Here is a 21,422-nt window from a genome sequence, read left to right as displayed (position 1 = left end):
ATGTAAAAATATTGCAATTTTATTGCAATAAATCGCAATATTTTCGTTGCCTTGTGCTTTTTAGGTAAGGTAACCTGTCGTGCTAGGCAAGAACGCCGTTGTCGCGTATACCGCAACGCGTTTATTCATAGAGGTTCTCTACTCGTTGCTGTGATCAAGTCGTACGCATCTATCTTTATTATATTTTTTATTACCAGCGTCACGAGATGGATTGAAAGATAAGGCTCTTGTCTCGGCACTTCGATTTCCACCACGAAGCTGACCACCAAGCACAGCCTTCCATAGGTGCTCCGATAGTCAATCCTATGTAACGAGTCCATTCCTTTAATACACGCGAATAATACGTCACTCAAACATAGGCGGTTCTAGACCTTCGTGCTTGGGGGTGCCCAGAGGTGGAAAACGTCGGAGACCAGCTCCGAAGGGGACGGTCGCTTAAGGGAGGCCTAAGTTTCGGCCCTCAAGATTCATCCCTTTCCTACCCTCCTTTCTCTTTTTCTATCCTTCCTTTCTACTTAAATACCAATAAATTCAATTTAGAACATTTCTAGCAAAACTACAATCTTACCACAAAAAAACAGTAGAATATTTGTAAAACACGGCTATCAATATTAATTCTGTTTAAAACGAAACATTTTCAATTAATTGCTGGGATTTTTTCTCAGTGTGAACGAATACAGAATCTTTAAAAGTAGTAATTTCACGGTTCCGATAACCGTACTTAATTTTTGCTTGGGGGTGCCCGGCACCCACTGGCACCCCCGTAGAACCGCCTATGCACTCAAAAACTCTTTCGTCTATTTTTCTTGCTCTCCCAAGTGTAACTTTACCGCCACGATTAGGGTTTTAGATGTTTCAGTCCGTCTAAAGCTTAACAAATCCACAATCACGACATGATACCACACCCTAATCGCGACAGCCGTAAATCCATCAAGATTTTCCTGCGTTTTTTGGAACTTTACTTTTCATGAAATGAAAACTGTTTCACCCATGCACCTCAAATTTTCAGGTTAAGTTCTTGTTATATTCGCGAAAGAATTTTGGATGAACATTGCCCCAAGGTATACATGTGTTTCTGCTATGATACGTTGTCTCCAAAAAATGTAAAATGGCGTTTACGGCGTTTTTGCGTTGCACGGTAGTAAGCTCGGTTTGCGTTATTGCGTCAAAATAGAGCTATGAATACGAGTGGTGAAGTGGTGATGAGATATGTACCATGATGACGTACCAGTCTTGCTCCATGTTCAACGAGATGCTGCCGCACACAGCATCCCCGTACTTCCAGTAGCCGAAGAGCCCGACGATGGCATTGACGAGGCCGATGAAGAACATGGACACGCTCAACACCCCGGTCCATCCTAGGAAATGATCGGGATTTTTCATTTCATTTTCAACTGGTAAGACCTGACAATGCAACAAAATTAGCAACAACGATAATACTCCTTCCTTCCACGGGTGTACAATTTACATCCATGTTTCATCTCCTATACTATTGTACATATTCACGAAGAAACTGAAGTGCGGGGGGATACTAAAACTAAGGAACTAAAACAACCAGACCACTTTCGGTGTGGAAACCTCTATTTTTACAAACAACACTATACCAATGAAAACCCGATTTGCGCGGGAACGCTCTCGCTCCTCTGACAGGGGCTGACCGGGTCAACTTTCGCGTGAAGACTCAAGACTGACCCTGAGCCAAAGCTTCCATGCTTCTTTTAAGCAGCGCGCGAAAGCTCCGCTTTTCCGCGACCGCGGTTCGTCCCGGAACTTTCGGACGCGGCTCAAAACAAACACGTCTCAAAATGACCTCGCCGTCCGAAACGCTTGACCCACCTTGCTCGTGAAAACTCCGTGATAACGCACGAACAAGTATATTTCCTCTTAGTGGAACGGTAAAACCCCAAGGTTTTAGCCGTGCCACTACAAAACTGTAAAAAAACCGAATCATGTTTGCGTTGTTTCAAACTCTACGCACCTATACCTATGCAATAACTATAGAATCGCATTTCGCGTGTTGTTATTAAAATTAAAATAAAATGTAGGAAAATGTTTACCAGAGCACATGTTCAGTTCGAACGGTCCATTCTCTCTCCTTTATTTCAAAAGTGTTTGAAATTTGTTTCATTGTTCTTCCTAAGCATTTTTTATTTTTTTAATTTGCATTGTGATTCGTGCCTTGTTATGGTTTTCAGTGTTGTTTTTCGTAAATATTGTTCTTGCTGAAGATGGCATCTAATGATGCCGAAATGCATCCAAGAAAGTAACATGAAAATAAACAATGAATTATTCAAAACTGGGTGTTCTGGTAAACATTTTCCTAGATTTTACTTTAATTATATACAATAGTTTATGAATAAAGAAGGAAGTAACACTATGGCTTAAAATTCATTTTAGGCATGAACCTTAAATCGTGTTTTTCTTGAACATAACGTCTTCTAATTCTTGTATAATAACGTCTATTTCTTGTTAATTTTTCCGCGATAGTAAAAAAAGTACTCACAAAACTGGGCAAAATATTGATCCAATAAGCTAAGGTTAAAAAATAAATACACATAAAGTTGAAAGCGAATGAAAAGATACTTACAGTTCCGATACCCTCTAGTCCAAATAACATGGTGGCAAAGAATAGAGGGACTTTCTCGATGGGAGCAACAAGTGGTCGCTCGGAAAGAGGTGGAAGATCGTCCATGATTTTGAAGAGAATGATTCCTAGACCGACGAAGAGACATACGTTCGCTATGGCAGAGAAGGGCGCCAAGAACTTCATGAGCTTAATGATTCCCAATGGTAGTATCAACACGAGTACTAGAAGAATATACCACCGGATGTTCAAAGACCATTCTATATGGTTCTCTATGAGCTGAAAATGATATCGTCTAATCATTAAAGTAAACACTGGATAATGAGTGCATCACATTAGTTGCAAGAAAAGGCATTATAAACGGTATCAGGTAGAGGGGCGTAAATTCACCAAATCAAATGTTATACTTAATAGACAAAAAATTGATTACTCTTGTCAAGCACCCGTATCATAGGGCTGAAAACGTCTGTATTTTGAAAAATAGGTGAAAGAAATGAAAACTGAAAACACTGGGACATTTTTTATATTTTTTTCGTTCCCTGTAACAAAACATTAATTTAAAGAGAGGTTTACGGATGTCCGCTGAGTTGGAGGTGCGAGGTTCAAAGAATCAGAAAAATTGTCCCTAAAAAATGAAAGGCAAAAGTCAATTACCACACTTCAGCATCAATCTGAAATGTTTCTTTGTTTTTTGTGTTTCTCTTTTGTTAGGGAAGAAAAAACAATAGTAGCCGGCCAGTGCAGTGTAAAATGTTTAATTTTTTGCGAATGGTCAATTGTGCGAATGCAGAGACAGTAATGCTACCTTTTCTATTGTGTAAAAGTTTAGATCGGAAATAAGCGGCCTTATTCGTCAAATGATGAAAATTAACCAAAAAGTCGAGCAATTGGTTTAAACAATCAAAATTGATTGAGGCAGACTGAGTCACTTAAAATTGATTGAAAGTCTAATTCATTTTAATGCCTCTCCTTTGTTTTCAGACTTGTTTACAAAAATTTAAGCAGTAAACCTTGAAACGTTTCAATTTTCTGGGTACCCGCTACTATTGTTTTGGACGCTTGAAAAATTCGCACCTTCTTTGCAGCGAGCTAATTTTGACAGAAGAGGTAAAAAACTCTAATGGTCGTGCTTCGTTTTTAAATGCAGATTAGATAATACATGGAGATCTTCACATTGTAGAAACATGACAAGAAAAAAAGAGCGTAGTTAGAAGAAAAAAAAAGAAGAAAAAAGACGCACAGAAACAATAAATAGTGGCCTCTATTATCATTGTTTTGCATAACGAGCTGTTCCTACCAATGATGGATTTTTCCAGCGAATTGCATCCGAAATTTTCTTAAATAAATTAAAGCTCGTTCAAATAAGTTGTTCCTTTTATTTTTGCTCACGCATAAAAAAATGCAGGTTTAGGGGTCAAAGCGGCCAGGGAGCGTACTCCTTCAGAGCCAAAAAAATCACATAGAAATAGATTAGATTGTGTTGATTTACCTGTTTTGCGGATGATGCTATTAACACTACATAAACTGTATTTACACCGTAATACGTAATTACCGAGAACACTTTTACAAACTTCCTGGGAAAAAAACAAAACGAGAGACAATAGTATTGATAAGAGGAAATACTTATTCGCAACAGCTTAGCAGAACTTTTTTCCTTGCAAAAAATGAGTCCTTGAGATTTGACGTGAGAAGAGCGTTTTTGTTTGAAGATTCCCTGACTTCATGGGGATCTCGGTTGGTCGCGGAGGCAGGGAACTACTTACTCTCCGACCATTCAAAAACCGAGATGATTATATTGTGAATAATTATAGGAATATTTAGTTCAAATTTACTACAATTCAATTGAATTTGATTGAAACTTGAAGAGGATTTCATCACTATTAAAAGGAAATAGAATTTTAAAAAAAACGGCATCTAACAAATCTTTGATAAAAATGTATGAAATTAGAGAAATGAATGTAAAGAATATCATGAATAAAACAGAATTTTACTCCTCGAAACCGAGGTATAGTTAACTCTCCTTCTTTCCACCTTCCGGCAAATTTTTTTAAATTAGGATACAATTAAATGAATGGAGACAAATCAAAAATACCTCGCAAAGCCGGCATACGGTCTGACTGCAGGAATGTTGCCATATTCAAAGGCATATTCTGCTGTATCAGCATACGTTAAATGTGGTTTTTGCAGCGTGCAACATATTGCTTGAGAACTCCTAACCTGGAAATTAAATTCAAAGATCATAAATGTGATGACGTCATATACAGGCACATTATCATATTAATGAAGCTGTGGTCTGATAACATAAACGAAAAAGAAGAATTTTGTGTTATGGCATGGCAGCCAGAATGCCTTCAATTCATGCGCATGCAACACGCACATCCACGGAGCAGTATTAGTTGCGCGTCCACAGGCTGCGGTTACAGAGAAAAAACCCGTAGGAACCTTGCAATGCTGCCTCTTTTTTTATAAACCTAGAATTTATCGTTGGTATATGAATATTTTATTTGAATGTACACAGATATTGTGTGTGATAAATGCGTAGTTACTCTACTCCGGTGGCACTTCTTATAAGCATGAATTACCCAAGTAGCAGAGATCGCGATAATAGCGATTTTATCGGTTGGTTATCGCGATTGTATCGGTGGCAACATATCGAGATATTATCGCATTAAAAATCGCGATACATGGCGATTAAATTGCAACAAATCGCAATTTTTGGTTCGATAAAATCGTGATCAATTTTTGTCGATATAATCGAGATAAAATCGCCATTTATCGCGATTTTTATTTCGAAAATATCGCGATAAATTGTCGGGCGATAAAGCCGCGATCATATCGCGTTAAGATCGAGGATAATTGCTCAGATGTTGATGATCCTGGTGATTTTATTGCCGATAAAATCGCAATATATAGCGATTTTTCCGATGAGAAATGCTAATTGGGTAAGGAAGTTTGAAGGGAGACGAGAGGATGCTTACTAAAATTGAGGTAGCATGAGTGATCACCAGAACAGCTACGGCCATACCAACCAATCCCAGGCCGATACCTGCATTTTTGAAGGCATCCGGTGTCGCTAGTAGGCCAGAGCCTAGTGAACTTTTTACTATGTGCAGAAACGTTTCGAAATCTCTGAAACAAAACAAGGAAAACGAGTGTTAGTGCTTAGTTCCGCTGGTTACCCTTTTTTTATATGGAGCTTTGATTTGGACCCACACATAAATTTTCAAAGATGCAAACCAGTGATCATTCGAATCAGCGATTAATTATTATTAAAGGTGAAGGTGGAGAAATGGTGCTGGGTCCACACCATTTCGCGGGGAAACAAAGCCAAGAAATACCAAAAATTAAAATCAAAAATAAATTTTTAGAACTCTAAAAATTAGGGTTCTAAAAATTTATTTTTGACTCTAATTTTATTTTTTGGTATTTCTTGGCTTTGTTTCCCCGCGGAATGGTGTTGACCCAGCACTATTTCTCCACCTTGTTACATACAGTTCGGGCCACTTTTTAGTGTTTAATTTTTTCATTTAAATGTGAAGGTTTACAACCGTTCCCGGGTGAGAGTTTGCTCGCAATAAATTAAGCCCTTAAATGATGCTTTGAGTAGGTATAAGGACTGTTAAGTTCAGCCTGAATACCCTCTTCATTGAGAGGTTTGTTACGGTGTCCAAATCGTGAACAAATCGAGAGGTCATGAATGATCCTTCAACCCTCTCATGTAGCATCGTTCAGCTGCACGCTGGAAAGCCTTTGATGATTTCTCAGTTGGATCGCAATTTCTACGTTTTTAAATCAAAAGGAACTATCTCCATTTTGACATTACTGATATGGGCGCACGGATTTAGTAATTATTATGGGTCTCGGACCTTAGATCACAATTGAGATTACGGATTTTTTCCCTTTTCATGTTAATGATTTTCAACAGAGAAGATCGATTGTTTAAAATAATCCTTTAAAAATTGCTCACTGGCAAAGAAAAGTGGCAGTCAATCCTTTCTATAATTTCCATGATTTCTTTATAAGATTTATAAAGATTTGCTGTATCTTATAACCTTATGCGTACCTACATACTCAAAAATTCAAATATTATGTCGATTGGAATTCTCAAAACTTACGATGTTGCGTGTTTGAACTGACGAGGAGGAAATACTTTCTCCTGTTGACTTCTTGTCATGACTTGAGTCACGTTGGAGGCACTGCAACAAATAAATAATTCATTTGATAAATTAGGAAATAATGTATAGAAACATCTTTGACTCTCCGCATGGAAAAGGTACCTCACACTCTAAGGAGACAAAATTTTTGGTAAAGCGTAATTTTTCGAGTTAGTCGTAAAATGTGATTTTGAAATTTGGACAGGTAAATCTCCCCCCCCCCCCTCTCGTTTTCTTTGAGAATAAGTTGCGAGGAGTGAAGTCCATTTTCGTTCTAGTAGAGGGGTAGAGGGGGAGTGTAAAAATTGTTATAGATGCATTACAATCCGGAAAATTTTTGCCCTTAACATAGCAAAATATAGAATTTGAACTGGCATTGCCGGCCAGGTTGGCCTAGTGGTCAGCGCGTCTGACTCTAGGTCAATAGGTCCCGGGTTCGAATCCCGGTGGTGGCGTCTAATTTTCACGGAATTGACGAGTAGATCTGCTGAAACAGATTCTCCTCGGCCCTAATCCCTGAAAATTAGAAAAGCCTGGAGCATGGAGCCTGATGTCTACGGACACTAAACATTGTCTAAAGTTGGCTGAAGGTGCAAAAGACACGAAGCCATTAAACCAGCAGAAAAAAAAAAAAAAAAAAAAACTGGCATTTTCTTGAAATTACATTCTTTGACCGACGAACATCAAACTTCCATAGTCCCGGTTTGATCTTGCACTGTTGGCGGTTTTTTGTTGCAAAATGGTAAGCTCAGAAAAAAAAGATACTCAGTTTCCACCAGTTCTTAGTTATAAAAAGAAATTCAATAAAGTGAAACGATATTCCTCCAGAATTATTCACAATTATAAAAAAATATCCTCTCTCATTTGATGTAAATAAAATAGTCTAATCAAAACACACAATTACCCTCTAGATACTTCTATTTACTGAAAACTTCGACTCTCGAAAACTTGTTGGTATGGCTCTGTTAACACACCTGCTCGAAAACATTATTATTTGCAGTACGTCATTATAGCATAGACGAACTTGCGGTATCACGGATAGACACGTATGAGATCAAACGGCTTTATATTCGGCCTCAAGTCAATACCATCACATGGCTCCGGGCACAGGTCAATACTACTGTCCTAAGGAAAAACGCCGTATGAGCATATGAATGTTGCCAAATTTCCTCTCAGAAAATATCCATTTTTGAGGAAAGTTATGAATATTTTTTCTTGAAATTTTCAGATTTTTAGATGAAATTTCGAACAAGATCCTTTGAAAAATTGGAGGAGAGATATTCACAAATTTTCCTGAAAATTCGTCATTTTTCAAGGGAAATTTGGCCACGTCTGATGGCTCATACAGCGTTCTTCCTTGGCACGGCAGAATAAAACTGCCGCTGCATCAAGGAAGAATCTTGAACTCCAAATTTTCTCCAAATTATTATCTCTTGTGCACTTTTTTTGTTTAACAAAACGCTTCCACGGGCCTAGCAGGTGTTTCCCTGGAAAACTTTTAGACCGTATTTTTGGACGTACCGAAAGGAAAAATAAAGCATTCAGAGCCCTGTTTCCTCCCCCGCTCCCCGATAAAATCGCGGAATTTGGATTCTTATGATAAAATTTACCTTTCGGAAGATTTCATCTCCATGATGCTTTGTGTATATGCTACCGAAGGAAGTATTGCCGTGGATCAGCTTCTGCACAGATAGAGAAAAGAAAAACAATTATATATAACATGAAACCAATTATAATTTCTTTCTCTCTTGTTACATCATAATAATTCATCGTTGTTGGGCAAATCGCAGTTTGATTTCAATATTTTGATTGCACTGTGCTAGCGCTACTTGGATGTATATTTTTAATTATCTTGTCTATAAACCATATATTGACAAACAGGACTGTGAAAAGATGACTAAAGTTTGAGAATTCCCGGAGAAAGTTTCGTTGCAGACAAGCATGGCGCTCATGCACGAAATGATTTGCTCGGAATCAAAGGGTTGTTCTTGTGACCTGCAGGCGTGTGTAAATTCCCAAAATGAACACCGTTATTCCCGATCTCCTCTAAATTAGCCCATTACAGGTCCGACGCAAAGATTTGTCGCTCATTAAGACGGGGCGAAACTGTTAGTATGATCAAGTCCAATTTTAAAGTTCAAAACTTTTACTAGTTGCAGTATATTTCTGTGTAAATTTAAACGCTTCACGAATTTAACACCGCCTATTTTGAGAGTTTCTGCGTCCAAAGGAATTGAATTTACACAAAATCATATTCGATCTCCGGAGATTTTACGTGGGAACACATTTCTAAACTGCCTGCATTACGCAGTGAGGAGCTACTATTTCTATGGTCAGTGCATCCATAAAAATATGCCTCGGAAAATTAATGATGCATTGTTTATTATTTTATGATTTGAGCCAGAAACAATAGTTCGTGTCTCCATGGTGCTGTCCAAATCGAAAATTTTTAACATGCCCATTGCCCAGGTCACTTTACATTCTAAAAAACTAACCGGATCCTCAGTCAGATTTTTTTCGAATCGTAGCCGGCACATTTACTTTAAAAAGTCAAGTTCAAGTATTTTCCTCCGTTCAAGAGGTTGTAGCGGCGAGGTGTTAATCCTAACTACCGGTGTCAGCATAAGCTCTTAGACAGATGTAGTTGCTCCCCAGGTTTCAAGTGGTTCGCGGATGGAACATCCTCGAATTTCAGAATTCTAAACATCAAACATCTTAAGTGGCATCAGGTGCTGTTAACATTGAATGCAATTACTCTCCGTGCAAGAGCCCACGCTTAGATAAATGGGACTCATTAGACAAGGAAACCTGTTATTGATACTGCTGAATTTAATATCCGCTTGACCTAGCCATTTTCTTTTTGTTCCTAGAGAAATGCAACTTGAAACAAGATTTAAAGAAAAAATAAGGGGAAAAATTCAGGAACCATCATGCTTAACCCTATCACATTCGGTGTTATAGCTTCGTGAAATTTTCACTGGACGTTTCCTCAATTTTTGTCTCGATTACAAGGGAGGAATCATTGGTATCAGGAGCGGTGTTCGAAACTCATCTTTGAGTTTTAGGAGCCATGTGGCGCACCAAGCCCGATTTTTAGGCGCCATTGAAGATTTTTTTAGAGGCCAAATTGACTTTTTGCCTATATATTACGGCGCATTTAGTGAAAAGTTAGACGCAAGATGTTTCCGTAACAGATCCAGTAAGAAGCTTTAACTTAGGGAAGACAAAAGCCCTAAGGATGAAATAGCAAAGAATAGAAAAAGTCTTATTTGTAATGCTGAAAATTTCAAATAATCACCTAATATGAACATTCGGATTTTTAGAGGGCAATTTTTAGGGGCCACACTGGCGCAGAGCCTTCATTTTTTAGGCGCATTTGGCGCGTTGGTGCCTGTGAGTTTCGAACACTGATTAGGAGGCTGCTAAATTCCCTTTAAATAAAAGAAACGGTCAGAGAATCTTATCCCAGCAACACATAGGTTGTTCTGAACTTCAAAACTCTTCAGATGCTAAGCTGGGTACTTAGGGACCATTTCATCGTTTTTCTGACTGGGAGGCTAATTGCATTATGAGACGATCTCTGTCTTACGCATACCACCATGCTCTCTGGGGCTCAAGTGGAAATGAAAATACGTCCTTTCGTCATAGCGACGATTTATCTAGGGAGCAAAGCGGCACCTACACTCCGATGTATCTTTGAAATTCCCCTGACGCGCGAGACGGATTACTTTCGGGAAAATGATGCAAAAACCTAAAGTTTTGAGAGAGACGCCTTTACTTAATCCTGTCCTTTCGAGAAGATAAAACATTTGTTGTACATATACATCACCGGACTGCGCGTCTTTTTGCACACGCGAACCCACCTTATCGCAATTTGCTTAAACCCGAGTAATAAATGGATTTCATGACGCTGTCTGAATAGGAGAGACAATTTAACAGACCGAATGGTAAAAAGCGAATGATGCAATGGAGTGCTTGCGAGAACGCGTCATGTGTCATTACATAGCAATATATTTTTGAGTATGAGGAAAATGCATAAAGTACATAGAGTCGTCATGCAAGTGGGAGAGCTGGCGCCACTTTTCAGCATTTTCCAGGTTCCGAATTCCGAGATTCCTGTGCGGCGCCGGGTCCCTTTTTCGATACATAATCGATTGTTTGCGATACACGGGAACCCGGCCGTATTCCACACCGCCATTTTGGATCGAATATGTATCGAAAAAGTGACCCCGCACACCGGGCTCGGAACTCGTCGAGCAGAAAATGGCGCCAGCTCTCCCGTTTACATTACGATTCTATGTACTCTATGGGAAAATAGTGACGATTTTCACGAGTTTGCAATACTATTTTTTCTTCGTGCACGTTCTTTGTGAAAAATTGATTCTGGGTGAGTCGGCCTGCGGGCCGATTATTGAAATTGATACTCAAAGCTATAGAGAAAGAAGACTAAATGAATATGAAGGGTGGAAGTGGGTGGTTGCAATGGACACAGGAGGTAGGTAATAGACTAACTAATGTCAACCCACGAGAGACCCTATAGTTAGACCATCAATTTATCCCTTAATCTATGGGAGCTCCTTATTTCAAAGAATAGAATTGCTCCATACTCCCTATGTCTTCTTTGTCTATCGCTATGTCTATAAATTTCAATAATCGGCCCGCTGTGATAAATATAGTTTGTTTTACATAGATTCAAAAAGTAAAAGGACTTCCAGTTGTTATCAATTTGCTTGAAGCGTAACTGAAAAAATACGATGGTGCCATTGGCTTTCTTTAAAATCAACTCTCTAGCATAATGGAAAGTTGGAAATTTGAGGCTGTAGTAAGGACGCATGTCTATTAGATATTCCACGTCTGTATGCAATCGCATTTTTTTACGCAGACACAATGCAGAATGGCGTGAGCACGGTCGAAAATTCGCCACTGTGCCTGTGCGTGGAGACAAGAAGTGTGAAGAGGGTGATTCTCCACTTACAGCCATGGCAACCTTGCTGCGTAAGTTCGAGAAAATATTTCGGAGAAATCACGAGAGTATATGGGAAGAAGATCACAAAGTGATAGAGTGCTTCGGGTGATTCTGAGCTTTCCTGGTTTTTAGGACCGTAACAACAGGATGCCAGGAAACCTCGGACTCCCTGCTTCGCCGCACAATGAATCGAGTCATCGGGAGCGGTCGAACATAATTTTTTTTTACCCAAAGTGCAAATTTAGATGCTTATTTTGTGAACTTTTAAAGTTTGAGGAGTGCTTTTCAAAGAAAATTTCACGAGAAAATCAATGACACCACTTTTACTACCTCCACGCTTTGTAATAATAAAGTTGCGAGCTTTTAAAGTTTCCAAATTTTATCCGACTTCTCTCATTCATCCTTCCCCTCATTCTCGTTCCATTGTGTGCCACTGCAAGTTTTCTGACTCCACGTGTGCTCTAAGCCCCTTTTTTTTCTTTGAACCCCTTTCCCCCTCCTAAAAGCTAAGCTGCGATCCTGCGGGTTTTTCACTGTTCCCTGTGCCGAGACTAACACTAACTTTTACATACTGCTGCAACGTACTATGAGTACGTCTATATACGTACTAGTCAAAAATTTCAGGTACATGGTACAAGCGACTTCATATTGTTGGACGCACAAGTTAAGTTGGGTTTCAAAAAAAAAAACTTTATGCCTATTGCCTAATAATATTTCCGAGGCTGTTAAGAAAACTGCGATCTGAGAAAATTATTCCATGGTTGAATTTGGCAATTTGTCACATTGTTCTGCGTGAACCTTTGTGAAAATGTATGTGTTCAGACGCTTAATTTGTTTTTCTTCGGACAAAGGGCCTTCGTCCACCAGGGTGAAATTTTCAGTGAAGCGATTTATGCCGAGTTGGGTGGAAAAATTTGCTTTTCGCTTTAATGGAAAACTCTCTATTGTCCTGAAAAATAAATTATGAGTGTTTTGTTCCTTTTTGTGCCAAGGGAGCGTATAGTTGCACCGTAATTCAGAAACTTCGTATTTTACTAAGCATATTGGATTAAAATTTTAAGTAGGTAAGCATAGCGTTAGGACCACTACCTTTAAATCAATTCAACTCGGGCTAAGTTTGACGTTTTGGAGTGTTTTTGTCCAAAAATGTTTCTTTAACATTTTTCAATGCTATGGCATCTTATAATTTTAAGTTTTGTGGACGAAGACACCTTTTTATGTGAACTATTACACTTTTTCCACCATGTTTCCAATTATTAGACTTCAAACCTGTGTCTCTCCCAGTAAACAAAAAATTAGTCAATCCCGTCATACATATAATACATGAGGGGCCTGGAGGACAAAGCGCATATGTGCAGTTTTTACTACTTCAAGAAATATGTGTTTGAAGTTTCAAAATTACATGGACCCTTTTGGCGGAAAGAAAGTTCAAAATGACATTTTAATGCCAAAAAATTGGAATTTGGGAGCGAATTTTTCACAGATCATGCATTAAGACTAGTTTTACTTGAAATCATTAAGAGCTCAATTTTTCCAAAAACTGCACTTAAGCGCCATGTCCCCCAAGCCCCTCAAATGAGATTGCAGGAAATTCACCCTCCCCCCCTCACCCATCAACGTTATCCGTAAGCGGCAATCGCCAAAAAATTTTACTATTCCAAGATAGCCTAGAGATGCCCTCTCACAAATAGAATTCAATTCTTCCGAAGACAATATTCGTTTCGAAATAGCTCTCATATGAATTTTCCCAGCGTCTCTTCCAGTACTCTACCGCACTTAGGAATAACGCCGTAAGAACCTTCAGGCGATGCATTTTGATCAAACACGAATTCCCACGTGAATTTGTGAATATTTTTCTTCCAATTTTTCAGATAATTTTGTTTGCGTTTTCACCTAAAGTTCCAGAAATTTTCAAGGAAATATTTACATACTTTCTTAAAAATAAACGTTTCATCGAAGAAATTTTGACGATTCTCGAATGTTCACACGGCGTTCCTCCTTAGCACGGCAGCACTCTGATCGACAATAACAACAAATACACCAAAACATTCAGCTTTCCTCACTAATTTTAGCCGTGGATCACGAGCAATGACAGTTTTCGGCACGGATTACCGATACAAAATCGATAAGAAGCACGTTATTTTTCTGTTTACAAACTTTACCGCGGAAACCTGTCCGCACACCGGTGCCTTATCGGAGCAACTATCCGCGAGGTGTACTTACTTGCGCATTCTGCTAGGTCACCGAACAACCTCCACTCCAATATTTTGGCTGCCAGACGGGCGAGAATAACGTGGACCCGACGACGATTCCCTGAAATTTCCGGCGCCACGAGTTTATAAGGGTTGAGCTTGGACTCGAGTGAAAAAGCACCGAGCACCGCACACTTGAAATAGCGAAAGCGAAGCACTTAGAAGCGACAAGGCACTTTTCGGGTGACTGACTCTAGCACTTGATCTCACTGTCCTCGCCGCACGCCTCACTCACACATCCACACCCGCGACTCCACACACAACCACTGAATTTGCAGTCGTTCTCTCTGGTCTCTGCATGATAATGGCCATCTTAATGAGGATTCGCTACCCCGCGGATTGAGCCCTCCACTCTACCTGTGAGGAACAACATATGAGCCTTTGGACGTTGCCAAAGTGCCTTTGATAAACCACGGATTTTCTGGTCGACTTGTGAATATAATAAGCAGACGAAATGTTCGTTTTAGGAAATTTCTCTGGAGTATTTTCTTGAGTGTAATGCACACGCGGTAAAATTTCAGTTGGAAAAGTGTTCAAAACTCTTAAAATATCTACTTTAGGTAGTTTTTTCAGCGCTAAAAATGTCTAAAGAGAACTTTTTAAAGAATTCTTGAAAAGGCAGTAAATTCATTTGAAAAAAAATTTAACAGACTTACGCAAGAAAATCACCAGAGAGGGTATCGTGAAAAACAATTTTCAACAATTTGTTTAAAATCCTTCGAAAATTGCCCTCTGAATGTCATTGATACAAGGGAAGTTTTCGCACAGTTCAATTCGCAATTCAGCTCTGAAAATTTTACGGGAAGATATGCATATTTCGCCTTGATAATAATTTTTATCGAGGGAAATTTGGCAAGATCTAAATGTTCAAACGTTGTTTTTTCCTAGGAAGGCAGTGCTGCGCGGTCTAAGTCGCCGCGCGCATAAATTATTTTCTCGTTGCAGAATTCCCAATTTTCCGCGCTTCCGCACACCGTGGTTGAAATTTCGCACGTCGTATTTAAATCGTGGCACTGTGTCAAACACTGCCGTCCTGAGGAAAAAAACCAATATGAACATCCGAATGTTGCCAAATGGACACAATTGTGCTGAAAGGAACCTTGTCAAAAATGAATCAAATCAAAAGGAACCGTGTACATCGGTTTTGCGTGCTTCTTGGTTCCTTTCAACACGATTACGCTTTTTCTTTCGATAAAATACGAATTATCGGGAAAATTTACGGATATTTATCATTGAATATTTCCGAAGAATTTGATTCGCTCCTTGATACAGCGTTGATATTATTATAAGAGAAACTCAACCGAAATTTGGCCTAATTTTGCGTATAAATATTTGAAAGAAAATGAGGAAAATTCGCAGAGAATTTCAAGAAAAACTGGTGACGGGTTTCTTTTTCAAAAAATAAAACAAGAGCGGAGATTTTAATCGCCACAATCGTACGTACTTCTCGACGCTGGCCATCAATATGTGTGTGTGAAGCATTCATAATCAAAACGCCTTCAATTCCTCTAATATGCAACACGGACAACTATTAAGCACGAATAGTTGCGTCAAAGTGTTGTAGACGGTGATTTACGACGCCGTCGTAAATTTCTCGTCACACTTCTATTTTCCGGAGAAACTGATGAACATTATTCTTTTGAAATTTCACTGACTCGACTACATCCTTTCCAGAATCCTCATTGTTCGTAAAAATGTTAACAAAACAACAAGGTCACGCCCGAAATGTCTACAACACTTTGATGCAACTATTCGTGCTTAATAGTTGTCCGTGTTGCATATCGTGGGATTGAAGGCGTTCCGGTTTTCCATGTTTTCGGAAACATAAGCCAATGAAACAGCAAGGGGAAAAAATCGTGGATGATGTCGGTTAGGGCTAAAATCGACCCTATTGAAGATTTCTATAACGTAAGCGTTACTTTCGTAGAAGCAAGTCTTTACTTGACAAAAATAAGGTATAATGCTGAAAAACAAGGGTCTACTCTATAAGAGTCGAAAATGACATTTTTTATGATTCTTATCGAAGATAAGAATTCTTGGTGATTGTTGAAGGATAATTAGCGTTCAACGCCATCTATTTACTTTCGATATAAAACCTTCCGTCAAAACGATTTTTTCCTCTATTGACGAATGGTTTGGCAACAATGCAACACATATACAAAAAATTGATGAATGGGAGGTTTGCGTATCGATCTGTCATATGACTGCATTTGGAGGTTAGCAAAAGGAGCGATGAAAATATTTGCGAAGCAACTTGACAGTTCTCAGGTGTATCAGAAATTAGGACATTTTGAAATAATTAAAAAAATTATACACTTTATAGGGACAGGAAATTGTGGAACTTTAAACAAAAGATTTTACCTTGCCGTGAGTTTGTATAATAGTAGCTGGTGCAGCTTTGGTAGGACATCTTCATCAAGCCATGCATTCACAAAAATAGTCGTAGCACTCACATACTTACATGTTCTAAATACACTTAAGTAAACTTACTCGATAGGAAGTCTTCGACATCAAACTCCATTTTACCGACACGTACAAATTTGCTTAACAGAGAAAGAAATGCTTTTGAAGTACAGAATGACTTGAAGGTAAATTCCTTTTATAACCTAAGAACACGTCCCTGTTGTTGACAGATATGTAAACATTGCAAATCGTTAAAAGTAAAGAAAAAGAAAAAAGGACAAAATTCTGCAGAAAGAAAACAAGTTTTTTTCTTCTTAAAAAAAGGGATCTGATTGTAATGCAAAATTCATTTCTCATTTTTCTAGAAGAAACATTTTAGTAAACAATTTTTGTTTGTAAAAAAATTCTGTCACCTCGTTTGTTTATCCTTGATCAAAGAAGTCAAAGCTACTCAAATCATAATTTTATTATTTTAATACGTATTTGCTTAGTCACACCCTCCTCAATGCATAAAGATTCAAATCAACTCAAAAGAAGAAACCGAGTGTGCAGTTGACTCCCTCACAGATTTCTTTATCAATCAATTAAATAGTCAATTTTTAAAAAAAAAAAAAAAATAAACTTAAAGAGAAAAACCGATTGCATAGTAATGCATACGGAATTTTTGACAGCAATCAATTAACAGCGCTTTTGTATTTGCCAAAAAAATCGGTTCCTATCTATTAGACTCGTTTCAGAAACAAACTCTGAAATTTCAATTTTCACGAACATGTCAAATATATTCCTTAGGTACTCCATTATTTATTGTTGTTTTTATTTTGAGTCATGTTTTTTGCGCTTAAATAAAAAATCACATTTTCCATTGTGTTATTGCTCGTTGACTCTTAACAACGTGAGGAAAATATACAATTTTGAAAGCTAAAACGCAGGTAAATAAAATGTTTACCTGTTGAAATTTCAGTTAATCACATTTTGATAAAGGTACTTATGAGAACCCTCTTTTAGGCTCCTAGAAAAATCGGCTGTGATGGGATTCATCATCGGGGATGCACAAAACGACCCGGCTTTTTTACATCCTTTTTGAACATGTTTATTCTTAACTAAGCTACATGTACAAATGTATTGAGTGAAAAGAAACTATGAAGCAGGCAAATTCTATGTTCATACTTCCTTTTGATTTGATTTGCTTTAACTGAGCTCCGTTCCAGCAGAGGTACGTTCATTCATCTGAAGTTAATCTAAAGGGCGCTTTCCATGGTATCCCTCCTTCCTCTTACACACACACAATTTCTGCCGTACTGAGGAAGAACGCCGTATGCGCCTTCAGACGTTGCCATATTTTCTTCCAGAAAACCCAAATTTACCGAGGAAATTGTGAATCTTTCCTCAAATTTTCTGTCAATTTTGTTTACGATTTAATCTAAAATATCTGCAATTTTCGAAGAAAAATATGCCTAACTTTCCTCAATAATACATGATTTATTCGGGGAAATTTGGCAACTCTCGAATTTTCATACGGCGTTTTTCCGTAGCATGGCAAATGTGCCGACCGTCGTATAGGTATAAATGAAAATTGTCTAAATATTTTACCGGTTGAGAGGAAAATACGACAAACATGCCCGCTATCAAACCTGCAAAACGAAGTTAACAGATAAGTTGTACTTATTTTTGCGATGCCCTCGCTGTCTTTGTTCATTGTGTCCAGTACTCTAGTACGACACTGAGGAGAATTGTATTTGCAAGAGGATAAAACATGAAAGCTTGAATACACAATTACGTAGCATCAAACAAGATTACTTACATTTCGCCTATTTTATAGAATGATCTACTTTTTAGGTGCAATATTTTTTCAAAAATCAAATACGAAAAACTACAATATTTTGTTTGCTGGAAAAAAATTCATGACGGTAAGGGTTTCATGGTTGAGAACTGGGGGTAGAGGTAGGATCCGGTGGTAAAATAATTCTCCAAAATCATTAGGTATTACCTTGCTTGGGGTAAAATTTTTGGTTATGGCGATAAAAGTCTAGATCCAATATAGATTCCTCCTCTGTATATGGTTACGTCTTCAACTCTTTTATACATGCTCAGGACAACCTTTTTCACTTGGAAATATTCTTACGGTCCGCTTTTCAATTTTCATATTTCCACGAGGGGGCAGCATCCAAACTTTTTTAGGGTAAAAAAAGTGGGGTTTCCTTTGGGCTTCTTAGTGTGTCATTTACTCCGATTCAAGAATAATTAATAATTACTTTTCACCCGTTTGCGGAAAATTGGACTTTGAAGCAAGTACGAAACAAGAAAGCTTTTTTTATATACAAGTCGAGTCAAAAAATCAGAATGCAACTGAAAAAAACCTGTAAATAAACGAGTTACGCTTTTTGTAAAACCGGATACATACATAAGAGTCGCTCTCACAGCGCCGAATAAAAGTGAGAAAATTTAACCCTTCCTTTCTAAAAAGCTGCACATTTTACATTTCTATTCGACAGTTTTGACCCTTCATCGTACAACAAATTAAAACTTTGAAAAGCTTTTACTATAGAAACAATTTTATTTGAACTGCTGACTTCAAATCTTCATAGCTTTCATGTGGTTGCATTTTGGAGGGGAGCGAGGTGGGGGGCATTTTATAAAAAGTCCGAGATCTTAACGATATTCCTTTACACGAAAGTACTGATGAGTCAATCGTTGTGAAAACTTCAGCACAAAGTTCCCTTCACCCGTGAATGATCACGTATACTAATTTTTATAAATTATCACCAACGTAAAAATATTGCAAAAATTGAAAATTAACCACTCTGAATTTGCCAACAGTGAGTCTCAACAGTCGGCGATTCAAAATTTCAGACCTTCAGGAAGCTCTTAAGAGAAGCCCTTGATAATCAAATAAGTGAGCACTGAGCAGGCAGTAAATCATCATCTTTTTGAGGCTAGTGCACATGAGTAGAACTTCAAAGTTAGCATCACCCAGCAAAAAAATTGCTAATCTAGATTAGTTTTATTACTGAAAGTTGTAAATGTCTCAACTTTTATGGTACTTCATAACCTTGGTCTTACATTGTACGTCAATTTTTGCCAGACTAGGACTTAAGCGTGCGATATCTAATTTCTTATCTCAGGTATTCAGTTGGACATCAGAGAGCAGAAGGAATCTATCCTCGAAAATGGTTCGAGAAAACAGCATATGATCTATTACAATGCTACGTAGGTATGCGTTTTTTCAATACGCTTTTTGAAGATAGATCTCTTCGCTGATTGCGTCTAATTATTCATGCAAACCTAAGTGGTGATACATCTATTTCACATGATACCATACTTTTTTTTATCTTTCTGTCTATGGGACGATTTTTTTTCTTTTTTTTAATTTACTTAAGGCGTTGCGTGTGCAAATTTGAAGGTCAATTTTTAACAATAGACTTGACAAAGCCATCATTGTTGTAAAACTTGCACTATTCAATTAATATAAATTCAAAATGTTCGACACCCCAGAATCCGCCCCCCAACCCAAAAAGAAGATTTTTTTTAAATACAACCTATTAGAGGTTTGGATCATTAATAAATGTTTCTTATCTCTGGCATTTGACAACTGTACCGTCTTTAAACACATTGACAATTGCTAACATTCAGTTGCTTTTAGACAAAACACTATACTTGACGTTTTTTGTGAGTCAAATATCTATAAACGCTAGGTTCTTTGAATTTCAGGCATGGACCAATAATATGTACTTGAAATACTCATTAGAGCTTCAAAATTAAGCGTTTTATTTAATTACAAAAAGAAGTATCTTTTCCGCAAGAAGGGGAAAAAAATTACAATAGTATGGTTTTTTGACAGCGCGCACGCGCTGAAAGAAGGTTAGGAATCGGACCGTTCGGTTTTTAGGCACTCTAGTTAAAACGAATGACTGCGAGTAAAGAAATGAGAGCGATTTAATCGTTACTGTAATACTTGAGCATCGGAGTGTAGTGTATGTTGCCAATGTGCTAATTGAAGGGGCTCCGCTGGTTGAAAATTAATTACAATGGAGTTGTTAAAAATGCGTCTTTAATCTGGACGTATTCCTGCTAAACGGAACTAGAGACGTGTGGGAAGGATGGGATATGCTCGTGGTGAGCTGCGCATAAGAAACAATGTAAAAGTGAGATTTTACATTAGAACAAACGGAACTAAGCGCCAACTGTAAACTAACTCATGAGCCGTGGGCATATGACAAGAGCGTTATTGACAGGGCTCATGAGTTTAAGAGACTCGTCCGAGTGCGTTCCGTTGTCGCGTCGCACAATGGACCGAGTCATTCGGAGAGGTCGGACAAAATTTGGAAACTTCAAAAGCTTATAACTCCGTTTATACAAAACTTTGAGGTTCTAAAAGTGGTGTCATTGGTTTCCGCGTGAAATTTCCTTCTAAAGGCATCCCTCAAAATATGAAATGTGACAAAATAAACATCAAAATTTGCAGATTTAGTAAACAATTTCATGTCCGACCTCTCTGATTGACTTGGTCCTCTGTGCGTCACCGCTGACGTCACTGTCACTTCATAATTCCCATTCACTCTTACAGCCCGAGAACTAACGAGCACACCCGCCTTCTTTCCCGGTTCCACTGAGCAGAGCGGTCCATTTGATCGTTTTATCACTTAAAATTGGCATGTTTTGACCAAATTATGTAGAAATATTGCAATTTTATTCCAAAAAATTGCGACTTTTCTCCAATATGATAATTTAAAAAATTTTCTGGAGAGGAAGTGAGGCCACGAAAAGTTGATGAGCGCAAGAGATGGTATACGCAGGATGATTGATGCAGGTGATGATTGAGTGGATGATACTAATTGATGCAGATGACTCTTGATAAAGATTTCAACGCTTGTTTAAGGAAGGGTGCATTTTTTATTTTATTCCGATTACTGGGACACATGAGAGCAGACATTTTAGGTTCTGCGTTTATTCGTAAATTAAAGAGAGGACTCATCTGCATAAAATTACATCTCTTCCTGCGGAATACTTACTTTGAAATAAAGCTCATAGGTGTCTGAACTTCTTACGCGAGGTGTGTAAAGGGA

At 38.1% G+C, this 21,422-nt stretch overlaps 1 protein-coding gene across 4 annotated transcripts in view; it reads right to left on the bottom strand.

Annotated features, from left to right (window-relative positions):
• LOC109043689 (proton-coupled amino acid transporter-like protein pathetic) overlaps positions 1-16,447 on the bottom strand; it is a 28,974-nt gene extending 12,527 nt beyond the window's left edge. The window contains exons 1-8 of one of the 4 annotated variants that reach the window (XM_019060984.2): positions 16,318-16,447; positions 8,349-8,420; positions 6,700-6,780; positions 5,563-5,713; positions 4,677-4,801; positions 4,074-4,158; positions 2,588-2,863; positions 1,229-1,404 (exon numbers count right to left, since the gene is read on the bottom strand). In XM_019060984.2, coding sequence (XP_018916529.2) covers positions 1,229-1,404; positions 2,588-2,863; positions 4,074-4,158; positions 4,677-4,801; positions 5,563-5,713; positions 6,700-6,780; positions 8,349-8,371 — 917 coding nt within the window. In that variant the 5' untranslated portion in view covers positions 8,372-8,420; positions 16,318-16,447. Of the gene's footprint in view, positions 1-1,228; positions 1,405-2,587; positions 2,864-4,073; positions 4,159-4,676; positions 4,802-5,562; positions 5,714-6,699; positions 6,781-8,348; positions 8,421-13,635; positions 13,777-13,927; positions 14,240-14,612; positions 14,711-16,317 lie in introns of those variants that run through there. The other 3 variants (XM_072296966.1, XM_019060981.2, XM_019060982.2) reach the window with 3 other exon arrangements.
• Positions 16,448-21,422: the final 4,975 nt, after the last annotated feature.

The sequence above is a fragment of the Bemisia tabaci genome, chromosome 2 (assembly GCF_918797505.1).
Source record: "Bemisia tabaci chromosome 2, PGI_BMITA_v3".
Classification (NCBI taxonomy): Eukaryota; Metazoa; Arthropoda; class Insecta; order Hemiptera; family Aleyrodidae; genus Bemisia; species Bemisia tabaci.
The sequence above is the reverse complement of the archived record's forward strand: the minus strand, read 5'-3'. Positions and strand labels throughout refer to the sequence as shown.